This window comes from Primulina eburnea, chromosome 13, assembly GCF_022965805.1.
Source record: "Primulina eburnea isolate SZY01 chromosome 13, ASM2296580v1, whole genome shotgun sequence".
Classification (NCBI taxonomy): Eukaryota; Viridiplantae; Streptophyta; class Magnoliopsida; order Lamiales; family Gesneriaceae; genus Primulina; species Primulina eburnea.
In genome coordinates, this window is record NC_133113.1 from 33,631,403 (window position 1) to 33,658,832 (window position 27,430).

Genomic DNA, 27,430 nt, shown 5'->3' on the forward strand with positions numbered 1-27,430 from the left:
CATATCCTATACCTTTTGTTATATGTATAAGTAATAAATCTCATGGTGGAGGAATATAGAGTAGGGCATTCTTCAAGTTAAATTTCGCCGACCGATTTTCAAGCACTTATATTTTCGTTAATATATACTAGTTGCGTGTGTGTGTGTGTGTGTGTATATTGTATATAAAGAATTTAATTTGCTATTATAAAATTAGTAGCTTGAAAATTATTTCATGTAAATGGATAAGATCAAGACATATCTAATAAATTTAATATTTCAGAACATTGTTACTCGTAGGATAAATTAATGAGGGAGGAATTTTATCGAAGCTCGATTTGGACACAAGCTACATTTCTTAAAATAATCGATAAATTTTGGCGCTTTTTTTATTTTTTTTATTTTTGGCTTTTAAAAGAGTGTACAAGTTTTTAAAAAATGGCAGAACAAGTTCAGTGGTGGATACAAAAGCTAGGAAAAGAATATTTTAATCTCTTCAAAGAAATAGAAGCAACCACCCGAAACCAAATTTTTTTGGTTTCTAGATTTTGACTTTATAAATGATGGTTTCTTTAATGAACTTCAGCATCAGATATTAGTTTTAGAGAAAATACTTTTGATAAAAGAGCTTATCGATCGAGAACACCCTATGAAACAAGGAAAAGGCGAAGGTGCCATAGCCGGTTAAGAAAAAATAAGGAAAAAAAATCATAGATTAGAAATAGCTTAAAATAAATTAAATGAAAACTAAAAGAAACTCACGCATTAATTAAAATAATTTTAAAATTTTAGGCTCTCCTTTAGAATCGAAAAAAAAATTAAAGGAGAGAGTTGTTATATAATTATATATATATATATATAAAGTGCTAGACGCCATAAAATTCCTTCTTGGAGGGAAAAAAGTGTTCTATCATTATAATATAAAATACTTGGTGACAAATACTACATAACCGTACAGTAGCATAACGAAACAGACGATGGAAGGTTGAATTTCGTGTTCAACGACCTCATCGCTGATAAATGCATCTCGCCAATTCTAATAGTCTCTACGGACAGCTATATGACCTAGGATCATTTTCTGACCACAAAATTATGATGATGACAATGACTGCGAATAGAAATCAAAATTCAAATAAAGAAACAGAAACTCAACAATTTGGGTTTGGATTTCCACGAATGATCCACGCCATTGGAAGATCAAGGACCACCCAACACCGTATTCTAATCAAGGGATTCTTTTCATGGTGAACTTTTTCCGTTTGTTGATACCAAGTCTGATAGATCGGCCCCAAAGAATGCAGAGTGAAGGGCACGGACGCATTGTTCTGATTCGCTATCGTTCACTATCAACGATATATTGACTTTTGAAGCACCTTGAGAGATCATTTGAACATTAACTCCATTAGTTCGAAGGACATGGAAAGCCTGCCACAACATGATGTACAAACAACAATGAGGGACTGAAGTTACAGTTACCAAAGTATTTAAGAACTAAGTTATGATGAAAACGGATGCAAAGGAATTGAATTCCAGGTTATTCGATGTTCTGGACCAGGTTCCTGGTTCAGTAATGACTCAGGGATCATTCCAAGAATCAGCTCAACCATACAAAGAGATGATCCCCGGAAAGACATGACATTACCTTCATTGAACCGGGACTGGGGATCATTGCCAATGTCCCTCATCCAATCCAATTTCCTTAAATTCCTCACTCCCAATAGAACCATTTACACTGCATTCTTAGAGCCACCACGAAAAATGACCAAGCAATACCAGTGTCTTTCTCAAGAAATGTACAGCAATAACTTGGAGATAGCCATGCCAACTCATGACATGAAAGGAAGTAGCAATAATTTTCAAATTCTACCTATTTCAAAATAGACTTAACAAGTGACGGACTCTTATTTAACAGCGAAAAATAATTATTTTTGTGATAAAAAAATGTTGTACCTTAACATATTTTTTTTCTAACCTGCTTTTTATTTAACATGGCAATATCTTTACTTTTTCATTTCATTTCATTTCATTTCTGAACCTACAATAATTTAAGACATAATCTTTCTACCAGTATTACTATAACATTTACCAAAGAGAAAGCTCATGTCAGGCACATTGTTGCCCAAGTCTACATCGAGTATAACATGATACTGAAAACTGGAGAAGTAAATTGCAAATAGGCAGAACCTTTTCCAAAATCAACGAGGATCTCTGAACATTTCCAATGAGAGAGATGATGGATCTGTGCTGAAGAAGATTCACAACTGCGATATTTTCCAGTTCTTCCACAACACGATCTAGTTCCTACTCATGAAGGAGAAGTGAGGTGAGCGACATAGAATAAAGAATAGAAGGCATGTCTAAAGCATATCAAAACAAAAGCACATAGTCAGAGGCAAGAATTCATGCAAATCTGCAAAGAAATAGACGGCTCAAAACAGCACACATTTTCTGATTGTGAATTCTCTGATACATTTATAATTTTATAAATGGAAACAATAAAATGAGGCCGGGTATCATACGCTTGCCTGCTGGATAAGTTCTCTGCTCCAAAGCTTGGATGGGTCCAACGTCAGGGAAATACTGACCTCACTAGTGGCAACAACATCCACTGATATGCCTAAATCCTCAAAGATTGAGAAAACCTGAATAAAGGCATTGCAAAAAGAAATTGCATTAGAAATAAGACATCTGTCAAGTGGCAACAGTTATCACAATTGTTGGATAATCTGCATGGCTTGACCTTAGCAAGAAATCCAACTTGACCAAGCATTCGAGTGCTCACTATATCCAACATTGTGACATTCCTTTTCAAGACAATGCTAGTTAGTACTGCCTGGAAATGCAAACGACCGAGAATAAGTATCCATAAGTTCTATTTGGTTTTTCTAATCACACTAATGCACCTACCTCACTCATGTCTCTTGTTCGAGTAATCAGTGTTCCCGGAGCTTTTGGATTGTAAGAGTTCTTCACACGCACAGGAATGTCACCCTCCCTAGCAGGTCTCATGGATTGTGGATGAAGGACCTTTCAATAAAAAAAATATTAGCACATGGATTTTGTGAGCTGTGGATACAAGTTCAAAAAAAGAAAGAATTCCCTAGTTGGCGAACGAGTTGCTATCAATATCTAAGTGAATCAGCCAAATAGTAGGGAAATATCGACACTGCTACACAAAATACTGAAGCTACAGGCAGGATGAGACAGAATATATGAAATTTTCCAGACAAAGTAAATCAAAATTCTCCACTGGAATTACTGAAAAAATTTAAAACCACTAGTTTTCCCATGTAAATTGTCAAAAGGATCTAGCTAAAGCTAGAAGAGGCCAAAGAATATCCAAATTCATTTACTTTAAATTTTGGAAGTTATTGAAACTTTTAGCTATTAAAATAAAATTGTATGATACCTGAGCTCCAAAATAAGCAAGTTCAGCCGCCTCATCAAAAGTTAGATATGACACTGGCTCTGCATGGGGGTATATGTTGGGATCACAGGTCAAAACACCATCCACATCTTTCCATACCTATTAATGATAGAGCAGCTAGATTATTTTAAAAGTTAGATATGACATTGGCTCTGCATGGGAGTATATGTTGGGATCACAGGTCAAAACAACATCCACATCTTTCCATACCTATCAATGATAGAACAGCTAGATCATTTTAACCTTGAAGCCTCAAAAAAGCATATATCTGAATGAATTTGACAAAACTGAAATGTCTAATAACACGTGTTTGTCGTGCATGGCTTCGATGTCATCAATCTTTGGATAGAATGTGACGTAATTCGCGTAATTGGCATGCTTATATTGGAAATCCAAGTTTTTTAATGTAATCAGACTTTTTGAGCACTAGAAAAGCATAATTGGAGGTGCATTTCAGCATGTTTAAGAGCTGTTCCAGTATCACATTAAAACTACAAAACGAGTTCAATCAGACAGCAGTGTTTTTCAATCAGACAGCAGTGTTTTTTAAGGCATTAGGATAAAAATACAAATTGTTTCTAGTGGTTTTAGCATCTGCCCAATTGACTGTAGATGGTCCTCGGATGAATAGGCAAAATTGAAATCAAATTTGTTGTTTAGGAGGATAAGTGTGATATTATGTGGAATAATCTCATTTCATCTATCCATTAAGTAAATACAGCTACCAGAGTACATATGTTGCATGTACGTAACTAATTATGTTACAGAATATGTTAAATATGATACAAGAATTTATTGTTTAGATTTGTTTGCATCTTTAGTCATTACGTAGCTTCAACTCTTCTTTTTGGTAGAACATACCATTTCCGAGAAACTGATTTTTTTTAATGTTGATGGGTATTTACAATGACCAACATGCGAAGTAATTCAATTTACAAAATCAACCTCTACTATAATTTTCTTTTTAATCGAAATTAATGTAACTTTCATGCTTCCAGGGACCTGAATTTAATGGTCATAGAGTTGCAGAACAAGTGTAGAACGAGTGGATGATGACCAACCTGAATTTCTCTCAACCCCAGTGCTTTACCAATACTTGTGGCAGTCAAATCACTACCGCCCCTCCCCAATGTGGTCACTGCGCAGCTTCTCCAACCCTACAACCAGAGAAGGCCACAGTATCTTCAAACTCAAATATAATTACGCAAAAAGTGCAGTCACATAGTAAAGGATATCTGCAATGACGGGGCAACCTTCCCAAGGAAGCCAGTCACAATAGGAATTGCAGGATCGCTAATCCAATCTCCATGCAGTCTCTTTGCTACAGCTGGATAAGTTGCTTCTAAAATATCCGCATTTGTGAAATCATCAGTAGTTATAAAACCTATCTCGAAGGCATCGTACTGCAAAGCAATCAAAATGTTTGGATATTCAATAATATGTGATGCTGATGAATCAAGAAAAGCACCAAAGAGGCCAATAAACTCTTTGACACTATAGGGGATAACTTTTAATCACAAATTGTTGGCTAGAGAAAAAAAATTGAAAGCTAATCATTATGAAATTATTCTAAACCACTGGCAAAAACTTAATTCTTTGTAAGAAAGAAACACTTACTTGCCGCGCTTTGACGCCGATTCTGTTCAAATATGCTGCAAAAATCCTAGTGCACATGCACTCCCCAAAAGATACTAAATAGTCCTTTGTTCTTGGAGTCATCTCTTTAATCATAGCAATTCCATTCAGAAGTTGTTCCAACTCAAAAAGATGCTCTGCAGAATGTTAACCATAAGGGAGAAGAATCATAAACCAAAAATTGAATAGATGATGTGGACAAAAAACTATAAGAAAACTGCTAAAGCCAATCAAAAGTTCAAAACTCAACCTAGGATGCTATGTTCCGAGATTTTACCAAACAGAAAAAATACGAACTAAACATTATACACAAAAGAATAATTCTGCTGAAACTAATGTAGACGGTATATAAGCAAAATTGTAAATGCACATGCAGTAGAAATGAATTATTATGCAATCAAATAGGCTTAGTAAAGACCAATTGTTCGAAACACAATCCTTCCACGGCCCATATTATTCAAAAGCATCCTAAAACGATAACTACATACAATGGTGGGGCAAAGTTAGTTCCCATGAATTCCATTAGTAACAGAAGGATAACTCACTTGCAATTATAGATCTTTCAACTCCAAGGTCATCTGCAGTCCTGAGTATAGCAAGATTGCCATTGAGGTAAATTCCTCGAGAAAAAAATCATCTCACGAAAAAATCAGAACAAAACATAGAAATATTATGAATAGTTACCGCAAATGCAAATCCTTAATGAAGGTCAATTCTTGAAGATCAGATATTTTTGTAACACCGCATTTGACAGCTTTTTCTCCAGCCTGATATCCAAAGCATGGACTAAAATCTGATCTAAAATCTTCTCATAAGACTTTTCATAATATAGAGATACGCAAAGACTAAAACATGTCTGTAGACAGCGGAAATATGAACCTACCAGTAAAAGATTGTTGGTTGTTTTTCCCATAGCGGAAAGCACAATAACAGGCCTCTCTTCTGGAAAACTGAGTATAAGGTCAGCTACTTCTCGCATTCTATCTGCAGAGGCAACAGATGAACCACCAAACTTCATCACACATGTCAACTCCTTCTTAATTTCTTCAGAATCTTGGTTTTCAGTATCATTCCTATCGATCAAATCAACATTCCCAGCCTCCCGAGTGGATTGCAGGGAAACAGTTCCGCGAGACCCTTTCAGCAATACACATTGACCAGGAACACAAGAGATGCCGGATACACCAAAATGAAGAGGAAGCTGGCTGTGCTGAAAGAATGACTCTCTCTTTGAGAAAGTCAGACATGGAGTTTTGACTCCGCATAAATGCAATACTGTTGCCATGCTTAATGATTCGATAAAGAAAGCAGTGCGAGTCTGAAAGAAAATTAATGGATAAACAAAAAATAAGAGAGCTGATTTGTGGAGAACACTTCTCCAAGTCCTGTAAAGGTACAATCAGAGAGCAAGCACGCAACCTGCAAATTCCGTAGCAACATAAGACATTAGTATTTGGTAAATGTCCAATATAATCCACAGAAGACCGTGCAACTTGTTAATCACTTCATTTTCACATCTTCATGGGATAATTATCAACAATATTTTTTAAGCGCGAAGAAGAAAAAGTATGAAATTGGGACAGAAAGCATAAAATAAGAAAAAAACAAGACTGAAGAGTTTCAAATTGAAGTACCTGAAAAGAAAGCTTTTGAGTTTTGAAAGGGAAAGATTGAAGCTCCTTCCTCGAAAGAGAGGTAGAAGCAGAGGCAGTGGCAGGCTTTACCAGACTCTAAAACGATATTGCATTCAAGCCTAAGATAACAACAGCCACCAATTCAATAAACAAATGTGATCCAAAAGGGATTGTAAATGTAAGTCAAACCGCTTAAGTGACTAAACAAGTATTTACGATATGGTGCATCGACAAATCCTACAGAAATACTTCAAATAGCAGTAAGTACCACGACAAGCTTATAAAAACATACGCAGTTTCAAATGTGATAATAAATAAATAGAAAAAACAAAGAAAATCACCAAGAGGAATGAGTCAATCATAGTCTCAAACAACCCCGTAGATTAGATGCCACAGAAAAAAAAAGGTAAACTCATCTCAAACATCATCGATTTCTTATAATTAACAATATAATAAGCTAATTAAGTTTCAAAGCGAGAGATACCTTAATGCAGGCACCATGTATACCTCATAGAAATATAGAATTGACCATATAACCTAGTGGGAGATTGTAGACCAAATGCATTGTAAATAATAAGCTAATTAAGTTTCAACGCGAGAGATACCTTAATGCAGGCGCCACGCATACCTCATAGAATTGACCATATAAGCTAGTGGGAGATCGTAGATCGTATGCATTGTAAAATTGAATCGTGGAGTAGAAGTTCTGTTCAAAAGATACGTCTAAATGACAAATTGTCTCACAAGAACAAAGACTTGTCACCAAATGACACCCCTAAATAAATAGTTGTCTCTTGCGAGAAATCACCTCTCTTGAGCAAGAGTACTTGACGTGGATCTAACTTTTGGCAAATTATAAGTAAAACAGTTAATATTTACTCCACGACTTTTTCATTATAAATTGGAAGTTTGGGAGCAAGCCTATAAAAGCCAAATCATTAGCAGCAACTTTCCTTCAGGAATACAACCAAATGCAGATTAAATAAATGATGCTTCATGATCCCACTATCTGATATAATAACGTTCAGAAAATAAATTCAGAGTAAAACAAAGCGACATGGACAAGCATTTCCTTAAAAGCATCGAAATCCAAATTTTAGCGTCTCTGATTACGCGCAAACCTGGGAAAAACATTTATAGGAGAGGAAGCATACCTGACAAGAACGAAATCCCGCCGCTGGATGGAGACGTACGTAGTTTCGCCTCAGAAAATTCTACGACAATACCGCATCGGCAGGCTCCAATTATTATTATTACATTCACACACACCAGTCGGCCGCAACGAAAGAGAAGCCGCCGTACCGGTGAAAAGTAAAACCTAGACCACTAAAATCCGTTGAAATAACAGTTGGTCAAGGTCATTTCAATTTGGTATTTTAATTTTTTTTAAGGGAAGCACATGTTGAGGTGTTTTTATTTATTAACCTCGTTTTCAATTCAGTTTGCTTATGTCTTATAGACAAGCAAAGGTGGTAACATGTTCTGGCAAAAACTGCTCATTTTTATGTTAGTCTTTCAATTTATTTTGAATGTCCGTCTTGTTTGATTGAACATTTAGGCTGTGTTTGATCTGTAAGATAAAGAATTGATTAATTAGTTATCTCTCATTATCACATGTTTAGTACAAAGTTTGTACGTTCTGAATTACCCCATTGAGATGCTTAATTATACCGAGGACGGTGTGATTATGTATCCATCCCAATGATAATGATGTTTTGTTACCATTATACCCTCATATGTAATATATATAATATATATATATATATATATATATATATATTTGTTTCTAAATAATATGTTATTTTTTGAAAATAGTGAAGTAAGAAATTGACGATGAAAAATATGATAAATTAATTATAATAAGAAAATGAGTCTTTTAAATATTAAAAATAGATATTTTTTTAAAAATCCATTAAAAATGCACAATTTAACGGATTTAATTAGAATTCATAAAAAATAAAGTTTACAAATTAATAAAAAATGAATTTTTAATATTAATATCAATATTAGTATTATTATATATGTTATTATTATTCATGTTCTTATTATTATCAATTTATTTTCGAAATTCTTTTTATTAATATGGTCAATATATTTAATATTAATATATTACTTTTTTTCATCATTGTACTTACTATCTATATTATTAATATTTTTTAAAATCACTTACTTATTTATTTCTTATTACTATTATTATTATTATTATTATTTATATATTATATTTAGGTTATGTAAATATATTGTACTATAGTGGGGATATTTTAGTCATTACATGCTAATATACAAAATTAATCTATAATGTTAAAATTATACCAAACATCATATATTTTATCCCACCATATTATTTATCCATAGAATTCATTTTATAATCCATCTAATTACTAATCATTTATTTATCACGTCACACATACCAAACATTATTGTAACTCTTTCCATGATTAATGAAATTTCTTTTCAAAAAAAAAAAAAAACTTTTTTTTGAAAAAACTTTGTTATAAATTGGGTCCATGCGTGATTATGAAAGTTTTAATTTTACAAAAACAAAATGATACATACCAGATACAATATTTAAATGTAAAAGATCCCCCTCATTTGATTTTGTAGAATATCAACCAAAAAAAAATTATTTTAAAAATAAAATAGGTTAAACATGTATAAAATAAATGTTAAAGCCCATTTATTTTTTATGTGTACGTACACGCAACATTATTTTTAGTTTAAATTTATTGTTTTTATTATTTTTTATATTAGAAATGATATAAATATAAATACTTAAAAATTCAAAATTCTAGATAATGATGAAAAGTATTTTAAATTTTTTGAAACTCATTGATAATATTTTTAGTAATTGAAAATAGTGCAAGGTTGCAATTTTAGAGGATACTTATGATTTTAAGATTTTATTTATCATATAAATGTAAATACATAGGAGGGCAAAATTGGCAAACGGCGAACCGCAAATTATCTAGTCGATTTTCGGCTTGGAGCGTTGGGAGTGAACCACAAACCCTAAAACCTCACCCCACCTCGAAATTCTCCTCTCTCCCTCTCTCGACAGAAACATGTCGCACTTTGGTAGATCTGGGCCGCCGGACATCAGAGACTCCTATTCCCTTCTCGTCCTCAACATCACTTTTCGTAGAACCTCTTTTTTCTACTCTTTGTTGGTCTTTTTCGTCGAATTTTCTCATTTATTGGTGTTTTTTTTAGGTACGACCGCCGATGATTTGTTTCCTCTCTTTGATAAGTATGGAAAAGTAGTTGATGTTTTCATCCCCAGAGACCGAAGGTACGTTCTTGGAAGGTTTATGTTATCTGTAATTAGTGATTATGCAACAAAATTTGAAGTATTTGTGAATTTATGGATTTGTTTGAGTATGTGTTCAATATAATCTTAATTCTGCAATTTGGCTCATCGTTTGAAAATTGATTAAAGTGTATATTATTAATTTATAAAGATCTGTATATTGCTTTCGAGTTCTGACGTGAGGTCACATACATCCAAGTGGGCATGTGTTCTATAAATATATTACAAATTTTATCTACTTGTTCAAAAGAATGTGGAATATGTTGGATTGTTATGGTTTGGCATTGATAAAGATGTCTAAGACGCTCAAGTCCCTGAATGTTCTTTGTAATTCTATGCTGTTGATTTATTTCACCTTATTTCTTAAAATTCGTTTTGTTTCCATTATTGCATGAGTAATTTGTGGCATGGTTCCAATTGTTTTTAATTCATGCTCCCGCTCCCCATTACTGACATAATTGTATATGCACTCTTGGTTTTAGACTAGCAGGCGCTGGGTAAAACACTACCTGTATTTATATATTTGGTCGGCCCTTGACTCCTCATCTCTGAATATTCTCGCTCTTCCTCAATGTTTGAACATACTCTCTGTTAATCCCTTTTGTATTTTGAGATAAAACAGTCTAACCTTTTGAATGTATATTGATACTGCTCACTATTTTATGACCTTTTGAAATAAATGGCAAAATTTAGAGATGAAAACATCTCCGTGATCAAGTGTGCATTTGTTTTGATAAATTGGGTTTGAGGTGGCAACAGCATTTTGCCCTAAAATGTCAGTTTTGAGCTTCCCAGAAATATGGAATTGGAGGTTATATTTTTCTGTGAGACGGTGAGACTCAATTTTGGCTGTAAACTTCTTTATGTTTAGCTGAAGTGCTCCATACTGTCACTGTTGTGCACTAGGACTGGAGACTCAAGGGGCTTTGCATTTGTTCGATATAAGTATCAGGATGAGGCTGCCAAGGCGGTCGAAAAGCTAGATGGTAAGTTTGTTGGAGAAAATGGATTTTAAATGGTGTGTTATTTGAATAAATCATTGTCATTTTTTATATTGGAAATTTTAACTCTTTCATGTGCAGGAAGAGTTGTTGATGGGCGAGAAATAATGGTTCAGTTTGCCAAGTATGGCCCAAACGCTGAAAAAATGTAAGTGTTTGTTACATCACCATTTGTTGGCCTTTTATTGTGTGTGTAGTTTTCTCTCTGACTATACTTTTGTATTACTTGTTGGAAATTGAAATCATTGCAGAATAATATTCTCTGCTAAAATTTTACAGGTTATTTTTCTAGGCTTTGTTCATGAACTTTGTTAATTTACTGTTTTGAATTGCCATTTGTTTGTGCAGTTGATTGATTCATTGATAGTTGTTTTATTAAAAAGTTAAAAAAATGCCACCTTAACAAACTTAATGGTCTTTTTCATCAGTCAGAAGGGGAGAATTTCAGAACCTGTTTACAAGTCCAGAGGGAGATCAAGAAGTCGCAGTCCTCGGCCAAGGTATATTACTTTTTCCTCATGTTTAATAATTACATGACAACTCAAACTCATTGTTTAAATCAGCTAGAAGGCATTTGGAACATGGAACTGCAGGAAAGTAAATATTTGCATTTATGTGAATTGCGCATTGGTTTGTGTGGTGTCTGGCATTTGATTTTTTTAATTTTTGCCGTCCCTTTGGACTTGGAATGGAGAAGCCATATTCAACAGCTTCGCTTATTTGCTCACTGTTTATACATGTCATCTACGTGACCAGATTCTGTGAACTTGTTAGTGAGACTAATATTTTCTATTCACTTGAATGTATTCAGAGTTTAAAGATTTTATTTACAGATGATACATTCTTTAGAAAATCTATATATGTATTCAATGACAAGAAATCAAAAGAAACATGTACATTTTTTGGTTTCCCTTTCTTGAGATGCTGAGAGCATGTATTTTGAAATCGAGTATCTTTCTTAGTCAATTGTCCTGATTCAAAGAAAATCAATCCAGGCACAGAGATGGCTACAAGGACAAGGATTACCGGAAGAGGAGCCGTAGTAGAAGTAGAGGTAGATATGAACGTGAGCGGGAGCGTGAACGTGATGGTGGCAGGGACAGGGATCGTCGGCACCGTAGCAGGAGCAGGAGCCAGAGTCAGAGCCGCAGTCGAAGTCCTGGTTTTCGCAGAGACCATGGAAGAGGCAAGTATAATGATGAGCGACGCAGTCGAAGTCGGTCTGATGGAAGGTATTTCTTCATTGTTACCTTTATTTATCTTGAGTTTTACTGTATGCTCATAAACTTATATCGTGATGATGATGATAGTCCTGCTGCATCCCCTGTTCGTCGCAGTCCTAGTCCTCGGCAAAGCCCATCTCCACGGAGATCTCTGTCTAGGGATGTAAGTCCAGATGCTAAGAATTACAAAGAACGATCAGCCACCCCAAAGAGTGTCTCTCCTCGTATTCTACGTGATGGTTCTCGAAGCCCATCTCCAGGTTCTGAAGCTGATGTGAGTGTTGGAACCCCCTTGAATCATTAGCTTGGTTGGAATTTTTTTTTGACAATGCTTTGTTGGATCTTGTTTCAGGAATAAAAGAGTTGGTGTGGCTCGATTGGATAATGACTTGATACAACTTTTGCAGCAATTGTCTTGGTCCTGTTGGATAAATTGGATATTTCTATGTAGTGGTTGCTATTAGTGATGTCCTCAAGAGTACTTTGAAGGTTGAATTCTTCTTCACTGTCATGAAATCCTGTGTCATGTTTGATGGTCTTTGCACCTTGGTATGGTTGCTACCTAAACAGTGTCTGCTTTGTTTCCCTTTGCTATTTATAGTGTTGCATGAAGTTTGTGGAGTTTTCCTTTTTAGTATTTATTCAACTCTCCGCAATTAGCTTCTGTGTTGTTTATCCTGGATATGGATCATTGAACATTTGACTCATGTGTAAACTTTACTGGCCTTCTATAGTTGTGCTCGTGAGAAGTAGTTGCTGCTGATTGACGAGATGATGCAGCAGCTATTGATGCTGTGTTTAGATGATGCAGTAGCAGTCGATGCTGATTTTACTTTGCTGTCGATTGTTTTAATTTCTTGCTGGTGACGAACAGGTGTCTAACAAACTTTTTTCAATGCCATGTTAGGTAAGAGTAATATACCGACCTAGTTTTGAAGCACATTAAATTCTGAATTTGGCCCGTGACCATCATAAATTTTGCTTGCTTATGATTTTGGGAAATTAAGGAGAGTTCTGTAAGTATCATGTAACTGAGGCTATTGCCATAGATCCTTTATATACCGACAAAATATCGACCCCCCAGGCGTTCGTTTTTGTCACCTATACTTGAGGATTGTGGTAAGATGTTAACTGATTTCCCCCATTGCTGGTGCTCTATTTGGTTTTTGTTTGTTGCTAAGAAATGGCACACAGCTGTAATCTGATATTAGTTGTGTTATATCACAGCATGAGATCGCCGCTGTAGCTGTGAAGTGATACCTGATATTCTTGTTGATTGTTGTAGATCAGTTTTTGTCGCTGTGTTGCAGCTCAATGCATGGAAATGCTAAATTCGTATGTGTTTCAATACCTAGTATTGATGTCAAATTGAAGTTTGATTGCTGTCTTCGCAAATCTGTTTTTCCATTCTTTTACTTGCATTCATTTACAGTTTCATTCCACCAGAGTCCCTAGTTCGTAATGTATATATCACACGTTAGCTCTGCTTTGGGGTGGTTTAAACTCAGAGCTCAGCAAAGAGAGATTTTGGGAGGGGTATTAATGTTGTATCTGGAACATGTTTCAATTTTTTGAAGATAAAAGCTGTGATCTTCAAATGAGTTGATGTAATTTGGCCACGGATTACTTATTTCCCAAAATATTTCTACATTCAATTTTTTATAAACCCAGTAATTTTATATTTGCCTCTGGGGTGTTGATGAATCGTGTCAATGCAATTTATCGGATTCGGTACAGTTCGGGAAAGTAAGCCCGGTCAAACATTTTCCCCCCCACTTAAAAAAAATGCATATCGAGTTATCTGGATTTAAATAGGTTTATGCCACCTAAGATTTTTTTTAAAAAAATGTCGGTCAGTGCCACTTTTTCACTTATTCTTTATCAATCCTTGTAGAAAGACATCTGTGGGTTGTATTTTTTTTTAAAGAAAAATTTACCAGTGGTTTGATGTTATTTTTTTAAAAAATTTATACGATCGAGAATATAAACAATTTTGGAACTTAATTTGCGCCGCGGCTGTGTACGTGGTGGAGCGCGCATCCGCTGCTCTAACGTTGAATGTTTTTATTAAAAACCAGAAAAGAAAATGATCAAGGAGACGGGGTAGTCGGCAAGATCACAATTTTAATTTAATTTTTTTATGACTTTCACTTCAATTTATCTGAAAAGAGGGAATTGATCGTGGCAAGATGCTACAAATGTCTTTACAAATGATGACATTTGTAGGGGCCTCTCTTGATGAAATTTTGTTTTTGTGGACTATTAAGTTTCAATTATTGGCCTTAACCAGCTACTGTTGTCCCACTTTACGATATTCTAGAGTTTCTCTTCAATCAAAAACAATTTTTTTTTTATTTTTTCCTGGCATAGCAATGAAATGTTCTAATTAAGCCATATAATTGTCAGCAGTTATACCCTTTTTATATTCTCTGAGGCATCGCATAAAATATGTATTTAATATGTTATTATTTAGATTTATATATAATTTTTATTTATTAAGTCATATAATTTCTAGCAGCTATGACTTTATTTATTAAGCCATATTATTTATTTTAAATAATCATTTACATATTGTAAATGTATGTATTTAATATAAAATAAGAATAAAAATAAATAAATAGGTAATAAGACCCACAAATAATAATGAATGTCATCAATGAATGGTAGATGATATCAATCAAAATCTGATATAATTCGGAGTATTTCTCCTATACCTGAGCGTTTCCAGATCTCTTCCCACACCACCAAAGCATCACTCAGCCAATAAAAAAAATGTCGACATTGTGTGTACCAGCACAAGTTCCCTCTGTAGCCGAGGACTGTGAACAACTCCACAAAGCATTTTCAGGTCATCTCTGAATATTCTCGCTCTTCCTCAATGTTTTTTGTTCTTTTCTTGTATTATAATGGTGTTATGGGATTAGTTTGATCACTTGTTTGGCTGATCCCGATGCGATTATATATGTCTTGGGTAAAGATGTAAGAATCCCTGGTAATTTTTTGTCTAAATCCTTTTGATAAATGACCGGAGCTTCGGCGGATGGAACCGTCAGAATTTTTTGCATTTTATTCATCATTCTTGAGTTTTGATCCAAAATGTCATTGTGTCTTACTCGACTCTCTCAAACGCTTGTTTAGTTAGTTGATCCGTCCGTCTTCGAAGCAGTATATCAATCTACAATTGAGATTGTCAAGGAAGAAAATGGAAAGCTGTTTCTTTTTGTTACTAATACGAAATATCATATTGCTTATCGTGGAATTAGATCTGTTAATCTGAAGATTTTGATAGATCTTGAATTTTAATCTAATAATAATTACCCTGTTTTGGACCATGTCTTTAATTGTTTCATTTGAGGAGGTACGAAAGAAACTTATATTTTGATATTAGTATGAAGAAAGTGGATGTGGCGGATCAAACATCCCAGTTAGTCATTCGATTATATCAGTAAGGTATAACTTTATCGCTGTCCTGTCTTTGTACTAATGTAATTTCATTGTCTTTGCTTGCCCGGACTTTCAGGATGGGGTACCAACGAGGAGTTGATCATATCCATTTTGGGCCACAGAAATGCCGCACAACGCAAGCTGATTCGACAATTTTATGCAGAGACTTATGGAGAAGATTTGCTCAAAGCCTTGGATAAAGAACTATCAAATGATTTTGAGGTCAACTAACCATGTTTTTTATATTGTTTTTGTTATCATTTTTGTTATGGGTTCGATTGCAGGTGGATCACGAGTAAAACTTCGGATGGACGACGAAAAACCTGCGCCATAAGCATCTTCCACCTACAACATATTTGGTCATGCGTTCATCAGTTGGGGACCGACCTTGACACCCTCCTCAGAAAAGAATAAAACTCGATGATCAATCATCATGAAAATACTGAGACTATAGTTGCTTATTTTTGTCGTGGACCCAGTGTCATGCTTCTTATTTAATTTATTTTCGAAATGTATATGCCAGAGGCTTGTGTTGCTCTGGACACTTGACCCTTCAGAGCGAGATGCATATATTGCTAATGAGGCTACAAAGAGGTGGACATCGAGTAATCAAGTTCTCGTGGAGATAGCATGTGCAAGATCACCCAAAGAATTGCTTCTAGTTAGGGATGCTTATCATGCTCGTTTTAAAAAGTCACTTGAGGAAGATGTTGCTTATCACACTACTGGAGACTTCCGAAAGGTAGAAAAAGAAAAAACAACGAACTATTTCATGCTAAATTTGACCATTTTTATGAGTATATTGTAGCTTTAAACCCTTCACTCTGTTATCATCTTTAAGGATGCTTATGCTGGTTCTTTTGGATATTTTTGTTTAAGCCTTGTGCTACGTCTATGTTTCTCTAGTAGCACTGTTGCATTTTACTTAAATAGTATAGTCACTCTAGTTCTTGAACCTAATTCTTTTATCAGAAACCAACATGGATCTGTATCCATGTAGGGGCCTATTTTAATCACTGGTTAAAGAATAGCTATTTACATATTGTTGATTTCTTTCAGCTTTTGGTCCCCTTAGTGAGCTCCTATCGCTATTGTGGAGATGATGTGGACTTGACTCTAGCCAAAAAAGAAGCTAAAATTCTACATGAGAAAATCTCAGAGAAGGCTTACTGTGATGATGATCTCATCAGGATATTGGCCACGAGGAGCAAAGCACAAATCAGTGCAACACTAAATCAGTACAAAAACCAATATGGAAATTATATAAACAAGGTATGAATGCATATGCACATTCTTCAAGCGTAAAATTTTTATTCCTTTTACCTGTATATATTATTATCTCTGAATTTTGAAGTAGTGGGTATTTGACGGATAAAGATTACAACACTACACAAGATTTTCACCATAAAAGTATTTCGAGATAAATATTGTTCATATGCACAACTTAACTGAACCACGGTAGGAGCATATCTAAGATGCATAATCATCGAGATAATATCAGATTTGAAACTGAAGTTTGTTGTTTGATTTCTGTCAATTATGTTAACAGGACTTGAAAGCCGATCCTAAAGACGAGTATCTCTCCCTTCTGAGAGCCACGGTGAAGTGTTTGGATTACCCCGAGAAGTATTTTGAAAAGGTTATCCGGCTTGCGATCAATAGGCGTGGGACGGACGAAGGAGGCTTAACCAGAGCAGTTGTCACGAGGGCTGAAGTTGACCTGAAACTTGTCAAAGATGAGTATCACAGAAGAACTAGCGTGCCTCTGGATCAAGCCATTGCTAAGGATACTGGAGGAAACTACGAGGATTTGCTTCTGGCCCTCATCGGACATGGTGAAGCTTGAGTCTAAATAATCTCCCCATGTGGCGTTTTGAGCTAAATAAATAAATAAACAATCTTAAATCATCTTGATAGAATTTGGTTGTGTTTGTGAGGTGTGTTTTATGACATTTTAATTCTACTGCGTCCGCTTTGAGAATTGCTTAACATGAGGGAGGCTGTGACTCTTGGATCTCTCTTTATGTATTAAATAATTTTTTTTATGTATATTATATATTATATTATGTTGTGTGTTACAACTGACGCCTATTTTTTTTTAAACTAATTTCTATCTGCTCTAATTTCTGGTTCACTGATGATAAGCAGAATTTCAAGAATTGTTCCCACTGACTATGTGCCTCCTGCATTTCTGCAGAATATCAACCCACGCCAGAGGGCAAGCATAACCAGATCAATCTTCACACGTTTCAGATTACACATTATTATATATAATAATAACGGGACAAAACAAAACAGAACATAATTATTTCAGTCTTCGCTCCCTTCGTCTTTCTCAGCCAAAAGTTCGAGCATCATTCATTTCCTATGTCGAAGCTAAACCCGTAATTTTCATTCATCCATTCATGCAAATATCTCGTATACATATTGTTAAATTATCGGGCTTTAATTGATGTTCGCAAATACGGAAATTTAGTTGAACTGTTGAAAATAATTGTGGGATTAAATGCATTAACAACTTACATTTTGCTTGAATGCATGAACGCCTATCTATTTAATTGAATAGTTAATTAGGGAACTTTAATTGAAATTCGGCCTATGTTGAAATAAAATATCTTCTTCTTCTTCTTTTTTTGGTTTTAAACAATTTACTAACATCACTGTGAATATCGAGTTATATACGTATTTATCAAACGTCCACCATTTTTATCCGGAGTTTGTGCTTCTGAATTTAGGAGCCTGCTATGGATGAGGCAAAGCTGAACTTGCGCGATAAGATTTTATCTTGTCCCATTTGCTACGAGCCAGTAATTTGGAATAGCCAACCTGGATTATCTTTGTAGGTGATATGCAGCTTGACCGTTGATCGTTTATATATATTTGCTAATGATTATATTATCCATCGTTCAGGCTTACTGATAGGGATTTGCAATCTGAATGCATATTGCAGGGAGTCTTTAGCTCATTGTAGTTTGCGGTGCCGAAGATGCAGGAAGTCGTATTCTGGCAACGAGTCGCACATTCACTTGACAGTAACTGGGGGCAACAAAGTGTATGGCGAATCTATGGCAGCCTCTACCGAGCTTTTCAGGTAACTGATTCTTGGAATCATGACGTGTGTAATTGTAGCCTTTCGTTGTAAAATTATATTTCGCTAACTCGTTCTGTGTTTGTTTGTTCATAAACACCTATTATTTTGTGAAACTAAAATGACATTGATCTTTTGTATCTTTCTGATCATCTGCTCAGAGCTAAACAAACCATCAATTGACTTAGAGGCTGTTGGATGCTTGGATCTGATACATGCGCGAACGCTTGCATTAGCTCGTTTATAAATCTGCTAACATGTGCGGATAAAATTAACTTTACAGAATGTTTTCTCAATTATGGATGAACGCTTGATTCAAGCAGGTTTCCCTTGGTATCATTTCTCTATGAGAGAGGGTGGCGACAAAGTTTTTCTATATTGAGAGGTTTTCCAGGCCCAGCAAAGGAGGTAATTGACGATCCTACCACAACTTCTGTTAATGAATTCTTGTACTTATTTCACGTAATCGATTTGACTGCAGTTTGAATTGATCAAAAGTTACCTCAAGCCAGTCTTGGGTGGAAATATTATTGATGCAAGTTGCGGAAGTGGGATGTTTTCTAGACTTTTTGCCAAGAGCGGCCTTTTTTCCCTTGTTGTTGGCTTGGACTTTTCCGAGACAATGTTAAAAGAATGCTATGGATTCAGTAAGCAAGAAGACAAGTTTCCTGACGAGTACGTTCCTTTTACATAAATACTTGAATAATTTGCTTTCGACTGTTCTTGCACCTGCATCCGAAGTTTGATTATAGAAATGTTTGTTTTTCAAATTGGTTTCTCATAGGAACTTAATCCTGGTTAGATCTGCTATCTCGAGGCTTCCATTTGCTTCCCATACTGTGGATGCTGTGCATGTCGGTGCTGCTTTACACTGCTGGCCTTCACAGTCAGCAGCGGTAAGAATACCTCAATCTTAATAAGTCCCGGCCCATTCTGTTTGTATACCGCTGATTGACAGCCATTGTGACTGATAAATTGGAATAAAATTTTGTTTTGAATCTTCTGAACGTGTCCACCAAAATTTGTCTATAAAGACAGAATGGTTTCCCAAAATCTCGTCTGTTTATCGGTTTATTTCTAGCTTTGTGCTGGCCATTCTTCTTCTTCACATCTTTTTAACATGAAAGGAGGGAAGTTCGTGGAATCTAGGGATTAAGCCAAAGGTTAAAGCTATCTCCATCGAACAGTTATGAAACTCGTTGAATTAATGTGTGGAAACTTTTAAAAGACGCGTAGAAGTAAATACAATGGTGACTAACATAAACATGGACATCTGCACTCCACATGTTCCTGATATGTATAAATTTCAGTCATTGCATAACAGGTTGCAGAAATAAGTCGCGTGTCAAGACCTGGAGGAATATTTGTTGCTACAACTTATATTCTAGATGGACTCCTCTCATATGCTCCTCTACGTAGACCAATACGCGAGGCATGTTTACTTGACGTTATCTATATACTGATGGAACTGTCGAAATGTTTCTATTTGAAATTTACCATCTTTCTCTTTCGAGCTCATTTTTTTGCCACTGCAGACCCTCATGCATTTTTATCAGAGAAAGAACTCGAAGATCTCTGCACCAGAAATAGAAGATTCGTAATGATCTCAGCCTTGAAACCTGTTGTTGAGTTATAGGCGAATCTGTGTCTTGCTAACCAATGTATTCTTCGAATCCATTACTCCTACGAGTTCCTGTTTATATACAAATAATAATAACAATTATTTTCGTTATACATCAAATTAAATTATTAAAGAAAAGAATCTCACTTAAAATTTATTTGAATATTTTATCCAACTTCCACAAAATTTTCTTTTCACGGAAGACAAGATGACTATATATTTGACAAAAGTTATAAAGCACATCATTCATATCAAAAAATTGACATGTGACTATGTGAGACAGCGTCACATAAATTTTTATATACATATATATATGTCTGTTATATAAATTGATTTATTATTGCATATTTGTGAGTTTCTACAATTTATTCTTGTGCATATCAAAATATTAAAAAGATAGTTTTTCTCTCTTTATTATTTAATTTAATTTATAATTATTTTAATATTGTTAATTAGCTGTTCATAGATAGATGAACTCATATTTAGTTAATTTATAAATAAAGTACAAGAAAACTATCGTTTAATCAAATATATTCATCAAATCATTATACATACGCAGACGATATATTTATTATTCACAACCTCTGAAAATGTCATTTATGATTTATCCCAAAATTACTTTCTTGACACTACAAATATAGTAAAAAAATATTAGAAGCATTAAACTAAAAGTGAGTCTCATGTGAGACCATCTCACGGATCTTAATCTGTGAGACGGGTCAACCCTATCGATATTCACAATAAAATGTAATACTCTTAGCATAAAAAGTAAGTAAAAATTTGTGTGAGACGGTCTCACGGGTTGTATTTGTGAGATGAATCTCTTATTTAGGTCATCTATTAATTTTTTTTATTCTAAAAGTATTACTTTTTATTGTGGATATGGGTAGGCTTGACTCGTCTCACATATTATGATCCGTGAGACGGTCTCACATGAGACTCACTCTAAAAAATAATACTGTTTCATGGATGACCCAAATAAAAGATCTTTCTCACAAATACGACCCGTGAGACCGTCTCACACAAGTTTTTGCCTTAAACTGAACAAAATATCAGAAGACTTAATCACTTATTGAGTATGTCTCTTGTGAGACCGTCTCACGGATCTTAATCCGTGAGACGGGTCAACCCTACACATATTCACAATAAAAAATAATAATCTTAGCATAAAAGATAATATTTTTTCATGGATGACCCAAATAAGAGATTCGTCTCACAAATATAACCCATAAGACCATCTCACACAAATTTTTGCTAAACTTATTTTCTAATCTTATAAGTTCCTTTATATCTTTGTATCCGATAATATTCAAAAATTAAACTCTTTTTAAACATTCATAAATATAAGGAAACAGCCTCCAATTACCAGCCAACAGAAGAATCACATCCAAATGTAATTAAGTAGATTATATTTGCTACAGGAAAATTGCACGTCCTCAATATGGGTCGGGTTGTTAGTCCATTGAATACAACAATTATCCTGAAATATATTATATTAAATTAAATTGAATTAAATATATTATCATCATTAATTAATTTTTTAAATCATATGAGGATATGCAATTTACAAGTTCCTAAACCCTAGCTTATTCCTTGTTCAAGTTCAATGCATATTTGGATGGATATGCTAGCTATATATTAAGAAAAGGTCTCTCATGAGTTTCACGAATCTTTATCTGTGAGACGAGTCAACCCTACCAATATTCACAATAAAAATAATAGTTTTAATATAAAAAGTAATAATTTATTTTCATGGATGACCCAAATAAAATATCTGTCTCACAAAATACGACTCGTTAGACCGTGTAGACAGTTTTTTTTTAGTTTTCATGTTTCATGTGTCTAATATTCCAAACAAACTCGAATTTTCCGTTGTCAATCAAATATATTTAATTATTCTATTGTCCTTTAATCATATAATACAATAGATTTTTAAAACTATAAAATATTTGCAAATCATTAGAATCAATGGTTTTTTTCAATATAAGAGCAAACATCAATATATCATAATTTGTTTTTTAAAAGCACATTTTTAAATTAAAAAACAAATCCCCAAATGTCCCAAAATGAATTATTCGAAACTATGCCTAGAATTCCTTATTGGCTAAGGTACTAAAAGGAAAAGAAAACCCAAAAATGAATTATTCGTTTACACTAACTTACGTATGATCCTAATCAAGTAAATTAATGTAATCTTGATAACTCCACATTAAAAAAATCAAAAATAAAAAGTCAATTTAAAGACAAATCCACGAAGCAACTCTACCTTACGAGCCCCGGAAGAAACATTTTCAAGACCAATTCAATTCTTGAAAACATTCCCCATTAATTAAATCTTCCCATCAAAAGGCATAAACTTTTCTTGAATCCCATCATCATTCTTCACAGATTCACCGCTTCTCCATACTGTAATGTTACCGTCATTAATCTTCAAATCACCTGCTGCTGCAGCTGAAGTAATCTCTTGATTACGAAAATCACTAAGATAATTTCCAAAATCGATGGATCCACTGGCTTCGAATCGATGACCGTGGAGGGAAGGATTTAAGCTAGAATTATGATGATGTTGCAGGTTCAACAGAGCTTGGTCAGAATTAAGTAGTGGAGAATTGTTTGGATTATTTGAACTTATATCACCAAGAACAGCAGCAGAGTTGGTTTTGTTACTAGCGGTGACTATATTAGTGGTGGAAACTATAGCATCAATCATCGTGGCATTAAACATAGACGGAGAAGAAGAAGAGGAAGAGAACGGTGGTACGATATTCTGTGATATTGGGGGCCTGAGAGAATAAAGAGGGCCGAGTCCGTCAAAATGAGCGGCGGACCTGAGAGCCGAGGCGCCAGAAAGAAGATTCATTCGACGAGGATATGGGGAACCCGGAAAGGGAGCCGTAGGGATCCCGGTAAATTCCTGCACCAGTTGCCGAAAGTTGGTGGTATCAGTGGTTAGAACAGTAGTAGGAGCTCGGCGCGAGGCACGAGTCCTCTTTTTCGGGTTCTTGGTAACCTCGGGCTGCGAAGGTGGCCGTGCGGCGTTGGCTTGTGAGCTTGCCTGCAGGGACTGGTTTCTTAAGGTGTCAGTACTATTGGCTTCAGATCTTAAGCCTGCAGGCCAAATCATACCATCACTAATATTTATATTATTGTACTGAGAATTGGGAGTTGATGGTGGGTAGAGATAAAGATTTTGCGCAGATGGAATTATATGAGAATTATTATAATAAGAAGCAAGATTTTGTTGAGGGAGAAACGGTGGGTGTGGAGTCGAGGTTAATGAAGCAAAATTTGGTGGGTTTTTATTGTAGAAAGAAGAAATGGATTCGGAGCGGGAATCGTATTCTTCATCACCTCCACCACTGCTTGAGGATTGAATACTGCCACCACTGTTTCCAGAAGCCATCCAACAGTAGCACCCTTTTATCTTTAACAACCGAAGAAAATAGATTTACGACAAATAGATCATGGTAAAATTAGCTAGCTAACAAAATAATGCATGAAGGCCGGTTCGAATCCCAAAGGGAAAACAAAAGTGATCACACAGAATATCATGAACAGAAGGAAAGAAAACAAGAAGTCAAATAACATCGATAATTTGGAGAAAGATAGAGGGTACTTGCCTGCCCCTCGCAGTAGTAGGGTTTAAAGAAGAAACAGAAAAAGGAAGAAAGAAAGGAGGTCAGACGACAAAAGAGTGATACATATGTATGTGAGAGTCGGGAAGAAATCGAAGCAGAAACTGGTAGTTGAGGATGATTATTATTAAAAAGATTGTCAGTATAGATTTGGTGAATATGGTGAATATTGTGGGGTATATGGAGGCAGTGGAGGAGATGAAAGCCGCTGCGGTAGGTGGCGACGGGTCAAACTCAATCACGTACAACTCACACAGCCGCACACGCAAGAAAGTGAGAGAAGATGGTTGCCCTTTGTTTCAGTGTGAAACCAAGAAAACGATCCATGTAGTAAAACATAATTAATAATTATTGAGGGGATTAGTTATTATTATAAAGTATTGGTGGTTAGGTTAACAAACAAGCTTAATCAAGGAGCTTAGGCTAATTTATATATATATATTCACAGGTGCTAGCTAGGAACTTGATCAAAAGCTGATGCATCCGTATATAATTAAGGCTTTTACCCTTCATATATATCCTGTAAAAAAATTATAATTGCCATAATTAGTAATTTCAAAATTTTAAGTTTGGCATATTGCACGGATAATATAATACAATAATATAGAGATATGAATATTACACGTTTTTCTCACACAACCATATTGCAGACACAAAACGAGTTGTGTGTATCAAATACCAAAACGCACACGTATGTGTTTTAGTGTGTGTGTGTGTATAATTTATCTTTAAAAAATAAATTTTAAACGAAACATTAACTTTTTTTAAGAAAAAACTTTGATTTTAATAAGATATATATTATTAACTATTTAATGAATAACTTAGAATGGTTTGAACAATAATTCGATTTGAACTCCAATCAATTACTATTATTGTGCATTAAATCATATATATATATATATATATATATATATATATATATATATATATATATATTATGATGCACACTTTTAATATTCAATTATGTAAATATCATTAAGATGATATATGTTTATTAGATATATAATTTTATTATATTCAATAAAGTGAACACTGAAGTGTGCCGAATCAAATAAAAAATATAATGTCATATTATAACTAAAATGATGTCATGACTTTAACAAAAATCCAACATGGTCAACCCCACTAAATTTTGGAAAATAAATATGAGTAGATATATTGTGAGACGGTCTCACAGATCTTTATTTATGAGACGAGTCAACCCTAATGATATTCACAATAAAATGTTATACTCTTTGCATAAAAAATAATATTTTTCATAGATGATCCAAACAGGAGATCCGTCTCACGAAATTGATCTGTGAGACCGTCTCACTAGAGTTTTTGTGAATAAATATATATCGTACTCGAAATTATTCGTTGGCATATTAATAATAAAATAAAATAAATTTTAAACAATATGAAATTATTGTACAATCGATTTTGAAATATAAATTATATTATTCTCGTAAGGTATAAACTATATACAATTTTAAATTTATGGTAAAATAAAGGATGATATTGTAAATTCGAAAAAGGAGATGTGTGATTTTCGCTAATATAGCGAATAATAGAGCTGATTTATTTACAGTGCCGAATTATATAAATATTATATTCATATGAATATTAACAAATTAATTTAAATAGTTCGACAAAATATTATACTTCGTCGTCTATTTGAGTCTTCAAGAATGCGATCCATTCACTTATTTCTCAATTGCGTCAAGTGGTCTTGGGCCTTTGGGCTGAGGTGGCGATGGATTATATGTTTCCACTTTGGGCCGACTTGTTGTAATTTAAATAGTTCAACAAAGTATTAAATTTGTTGAATTTATAATTATTTTAAACTTAAGATATTCAAAGAATTTTAAATTAATCAAACATTATATTTTCTCTTCTAAAAGATTATATAACCATACAGTGTGGTTTGGGTACAGGACTGAACGGACCTATCACAATCTTAATCATGCATATCAAACACATGATAAATGAATGATTGAAAATCAATCACATGTTATCATGTACACCAAACAATGCCTAATCATGTACCGCAACATTACATTACCATGTCGGGTCTCATAAATTAATCTAGTGTGACTGGTTTTTTATTCGACTCATATTATGAAAAATATCTTTTTCTATGTAGAAATTGTACTATTCATGATAATTATGAATCTAATCAAACCGTCTTACGGAAAAAAATATATAAAATCCTCGTACAAGAGACATACAAATTAATATTGGTAGGACAAGTTACATTTTGTAAGAATAAATTGAAGAATTTTTCCGTAAATTATTGAAAATTTGAAGAAAATTCGTGTGTAGATTTTGAATCTTTGGAGATATTTCACATCATAGATTTGTCGGGAACTTACCGTCACCGACGACCCAAGTTTTGAATGTTGACCATATATTAGGCCTTTGTGCCGCAGATGCTTGGCATCAGCTTTTCGATCCATCTCCAAATATTTAATGAGAAAGTTTCGTCCAATTATGTCGGCAAATAAAGCAAAACATAATGCACAATCTTTGTGTTGTTAAAAAGCAGATTTAATTGAAAAACGAAACCAATTAAAAGGTGATCATATCTCAACTATGCTGCCAAATAATAGTTCTATTTTTTTATTTTAAAAGAAAACATAAAAAAGAAGAATTCATATTGAATTTGTAAAATTCGTTCTCAGATTATAAAAAAAGGTGCGTAAATTTTTTTTATTTAATTATTTAGTAACATAGTTTAGATAAGAGATCAAATAATTAATCGATTTGTGTGGCCACATTTGGTTGGAGGCATTAGGCAAAATTAATTAGAAGGCGATGCTGTCCAACATTAATATATATGAAAATTATGTGAGACACGATGATGCATGGATCACTAAGCATTACTATTTCGAAGATTCCTTATAATGACTGGTGGCTGCCGACTCCTCTTGATCTTACAACACAGCTTTGTTTATATTACTACGTATCATACAATTTCAAATATATTACTATATAAATTTCTAATTTGCAATCATCTTCTCTATTTATAAAATAACAGACTACTAACTAATTTACTATCATTGATCGTTCTGATGTTGAGCTCTCTCTGAATCTTATCATGTAAACAGACTTCTTTTGGAATCTCTACCTTAAATGGGTCCCCTTCAAATGTCATTCCAGATATGAGGATAATCTACTGATTGACGACATGAGAAAATCCGTGAGAAATAAGGCTTCAGAAGGAGCCGAGATTGGGATGGTCCATTTTCTTTACATTTAGTGTTTGAATTAAATTTCTAATTATAGTAGTACACCAATGTTGCCTATACATGTACTATTTCCCAGTCGATCATAGACCCAACCACAAGACCCATGAAGCAACCCCAGTCGAAGCCGGCTCCGACCCTTGTATTTTCATGGTCTTAAAACAAAATATGAAGCAGGCCGACTCAAACAATTCATGCAGTTGGTGTTA

The 27,430-nt window shown here is 34.3% G+C and overlaps 5 protein-coding genes across 14 annotated transcripts; 3 read left to right on the forward strand and 2 right to left on the reverse strand.

The window, feature by feature from the left end:
• Positions 1–942: 942 nt before the first annotated feature.
• LOC140808872 (aspartokinase 2, chloroplastic-like) lies at positions 943–8,039 on the reverse strand. Of its 7 annotated transcripts, none has more exons than XM_073166184.1 (15): positions 7,830–8,039; positions 7,304–7,381; positions 6,676–6,794; positions 5,925–6,460; positions 5,726–5,808; positions 5,587–5,627; positions 5,024–5,178; positions 4,660–4,809; positions 4,468–4,563; positions 3,389–3,505; positions 2,887–3,006; positions 2,720–2,812; positions 2,499–2,621; positions 2,164–2,280; positions 943–1,404 (listed from the first exon to the last, which is right to left on the reverse strand). In XM_073166184.1, the coding sequence occupies exons 4-15, from the start codon at positions 6,324–6,326 to the stop codon at positions 1,219–1,221; spliced, it is 1,683 nt and encodes a 560-aa protein (XP_073022285.1). In that variant the 5' UTR covers positions 6,327–6,460; positions 6,676–6,794; positions 7,304–7,381; positions 7,830–8,039; the 3' UTR covers positions 943–1,218. The 7 variants fall into 7 exon arrangements, with proteins under 7 accessions (XP_073022285.1, XP_073022286.1, XP_073022283.1 ...); XM_073166185.1 differs by having other exon boundaries at positions 5,925–6,359; positions 7,281–7,381; XM_073166182.1 differs by having other exon boundaries at positions 7,281–7,381.
• Positions 8,040–9,602: 1,563 nt separating this feature from the next.
• Positions 9,603–13,594, forward strand: LOC140808722 (uncharacterized). 4 transcript variants are annotated; one of them, XR_012112995.1, is made up of 9 exons: positions 9,603–9,813; positions 9,886–9,964; positions 10,889–10,968; positions 11,065–11,131; positions 11,412–11,483; positions 11,979–12,215; positions 12,294–12,480; positions 12,559–12,755; positions 12,941–13,594. XR_012112995.1 is itself a non-coding variant. In XM_073165920.1 (8 exons), the coding sequence occupies exons 1-8, from the start codon at positions 9,738–9,740 to the stop codon at positions 12,562–12,564; spliced, it is 804 nt and encodes a 267-aa protein (XP_073022021.1). In that variant the 5' UTR covers positions 9,603–9,737; the 3' UTR covers positions 12,565–12,926. The 4 variants fall into 4 exon arrangements, 2 of the variants coding, with proteins under 2 accessions (XP_073022021.1, XP_073022022.1); XR_012112996.1 differs by having other exon boundaries at positions 12,559–12,695; XM_073165920.1 differs by lacking the exon at positions 12,941–13,594 and having other exon boundaries at positions 12,559–12,926.
• Positions 13,595–14,856: 1,262 nt separating this feature from the next.
• LOC140808720 (annexin Gh1-like) lies at positions 14,857–17,716 on the forward strand. The gene is made up of 5 exons (XM_073165918.1): positions 14,857–15,054; positions 15,727–15,872; positions 16,174–16,392; positions 16,710–16,922; positions 17,200–17,716. The coding sequence occupies exons 1-5, from the start codon at positions 14,979–14,981 to the stop codon at positions 17,494–17,496; spliced, it is 951 nt and encodes a 316-aa protein (XP_073022019.1). The 5' UTR covers positions 14,857–14,978; the 3' UTR covers positions 17,497–17,716.
• Positions 17,717–17,971: 255 nt separating this feature from the next.
• On the forward strand, positions 17,972–20,374 carry LOC140808721 (uncharacterized methyltransferase At1g78140, chloroplastic-like). The gene is made up of 7 exons (XM_073165919.1): positions 17,972–18,034; positions 18,386–18,489; positions 18,601–18,741; positions 19,062–19,146; positions 19,220–19,413; positions 19,523–19,634; positions 20,063–20,374. Exons 2-7 carry the CDS (start codon positions 18,395–18,397, stop codon positions 20,372–20,374), a joined length of 939 nt encoding a protein of 312 aa, XP_073022020.1. The 5' UTR covers positions 17,972–18,034; positions 18,386–18,394.
• LOC140808719 (uncharacterized) lies at positions 20,294–24,412 on the reverse strand. Its single transcript, XM_073165917.1, has 2 exons — positions 22,626–24,412; positions 20,294–20,431 (listed from the first exon to the last, which is right to left on the reverse strand). The coding sequence occupies exon 1, from the start codon at positions 23,760–23,762 to the stop codon at positions 22,689–22,691; it is 1,074 nt and encodes a 357-aa protein (XP_073022018.1). The 5' UTR covers positions 23,763–24,412; the 3' UTR covers positions 20,294–20,431; positions 22,626–22,688.
• Positions 24,413–27,430: the final 3,018 nt, after the last annotated feature.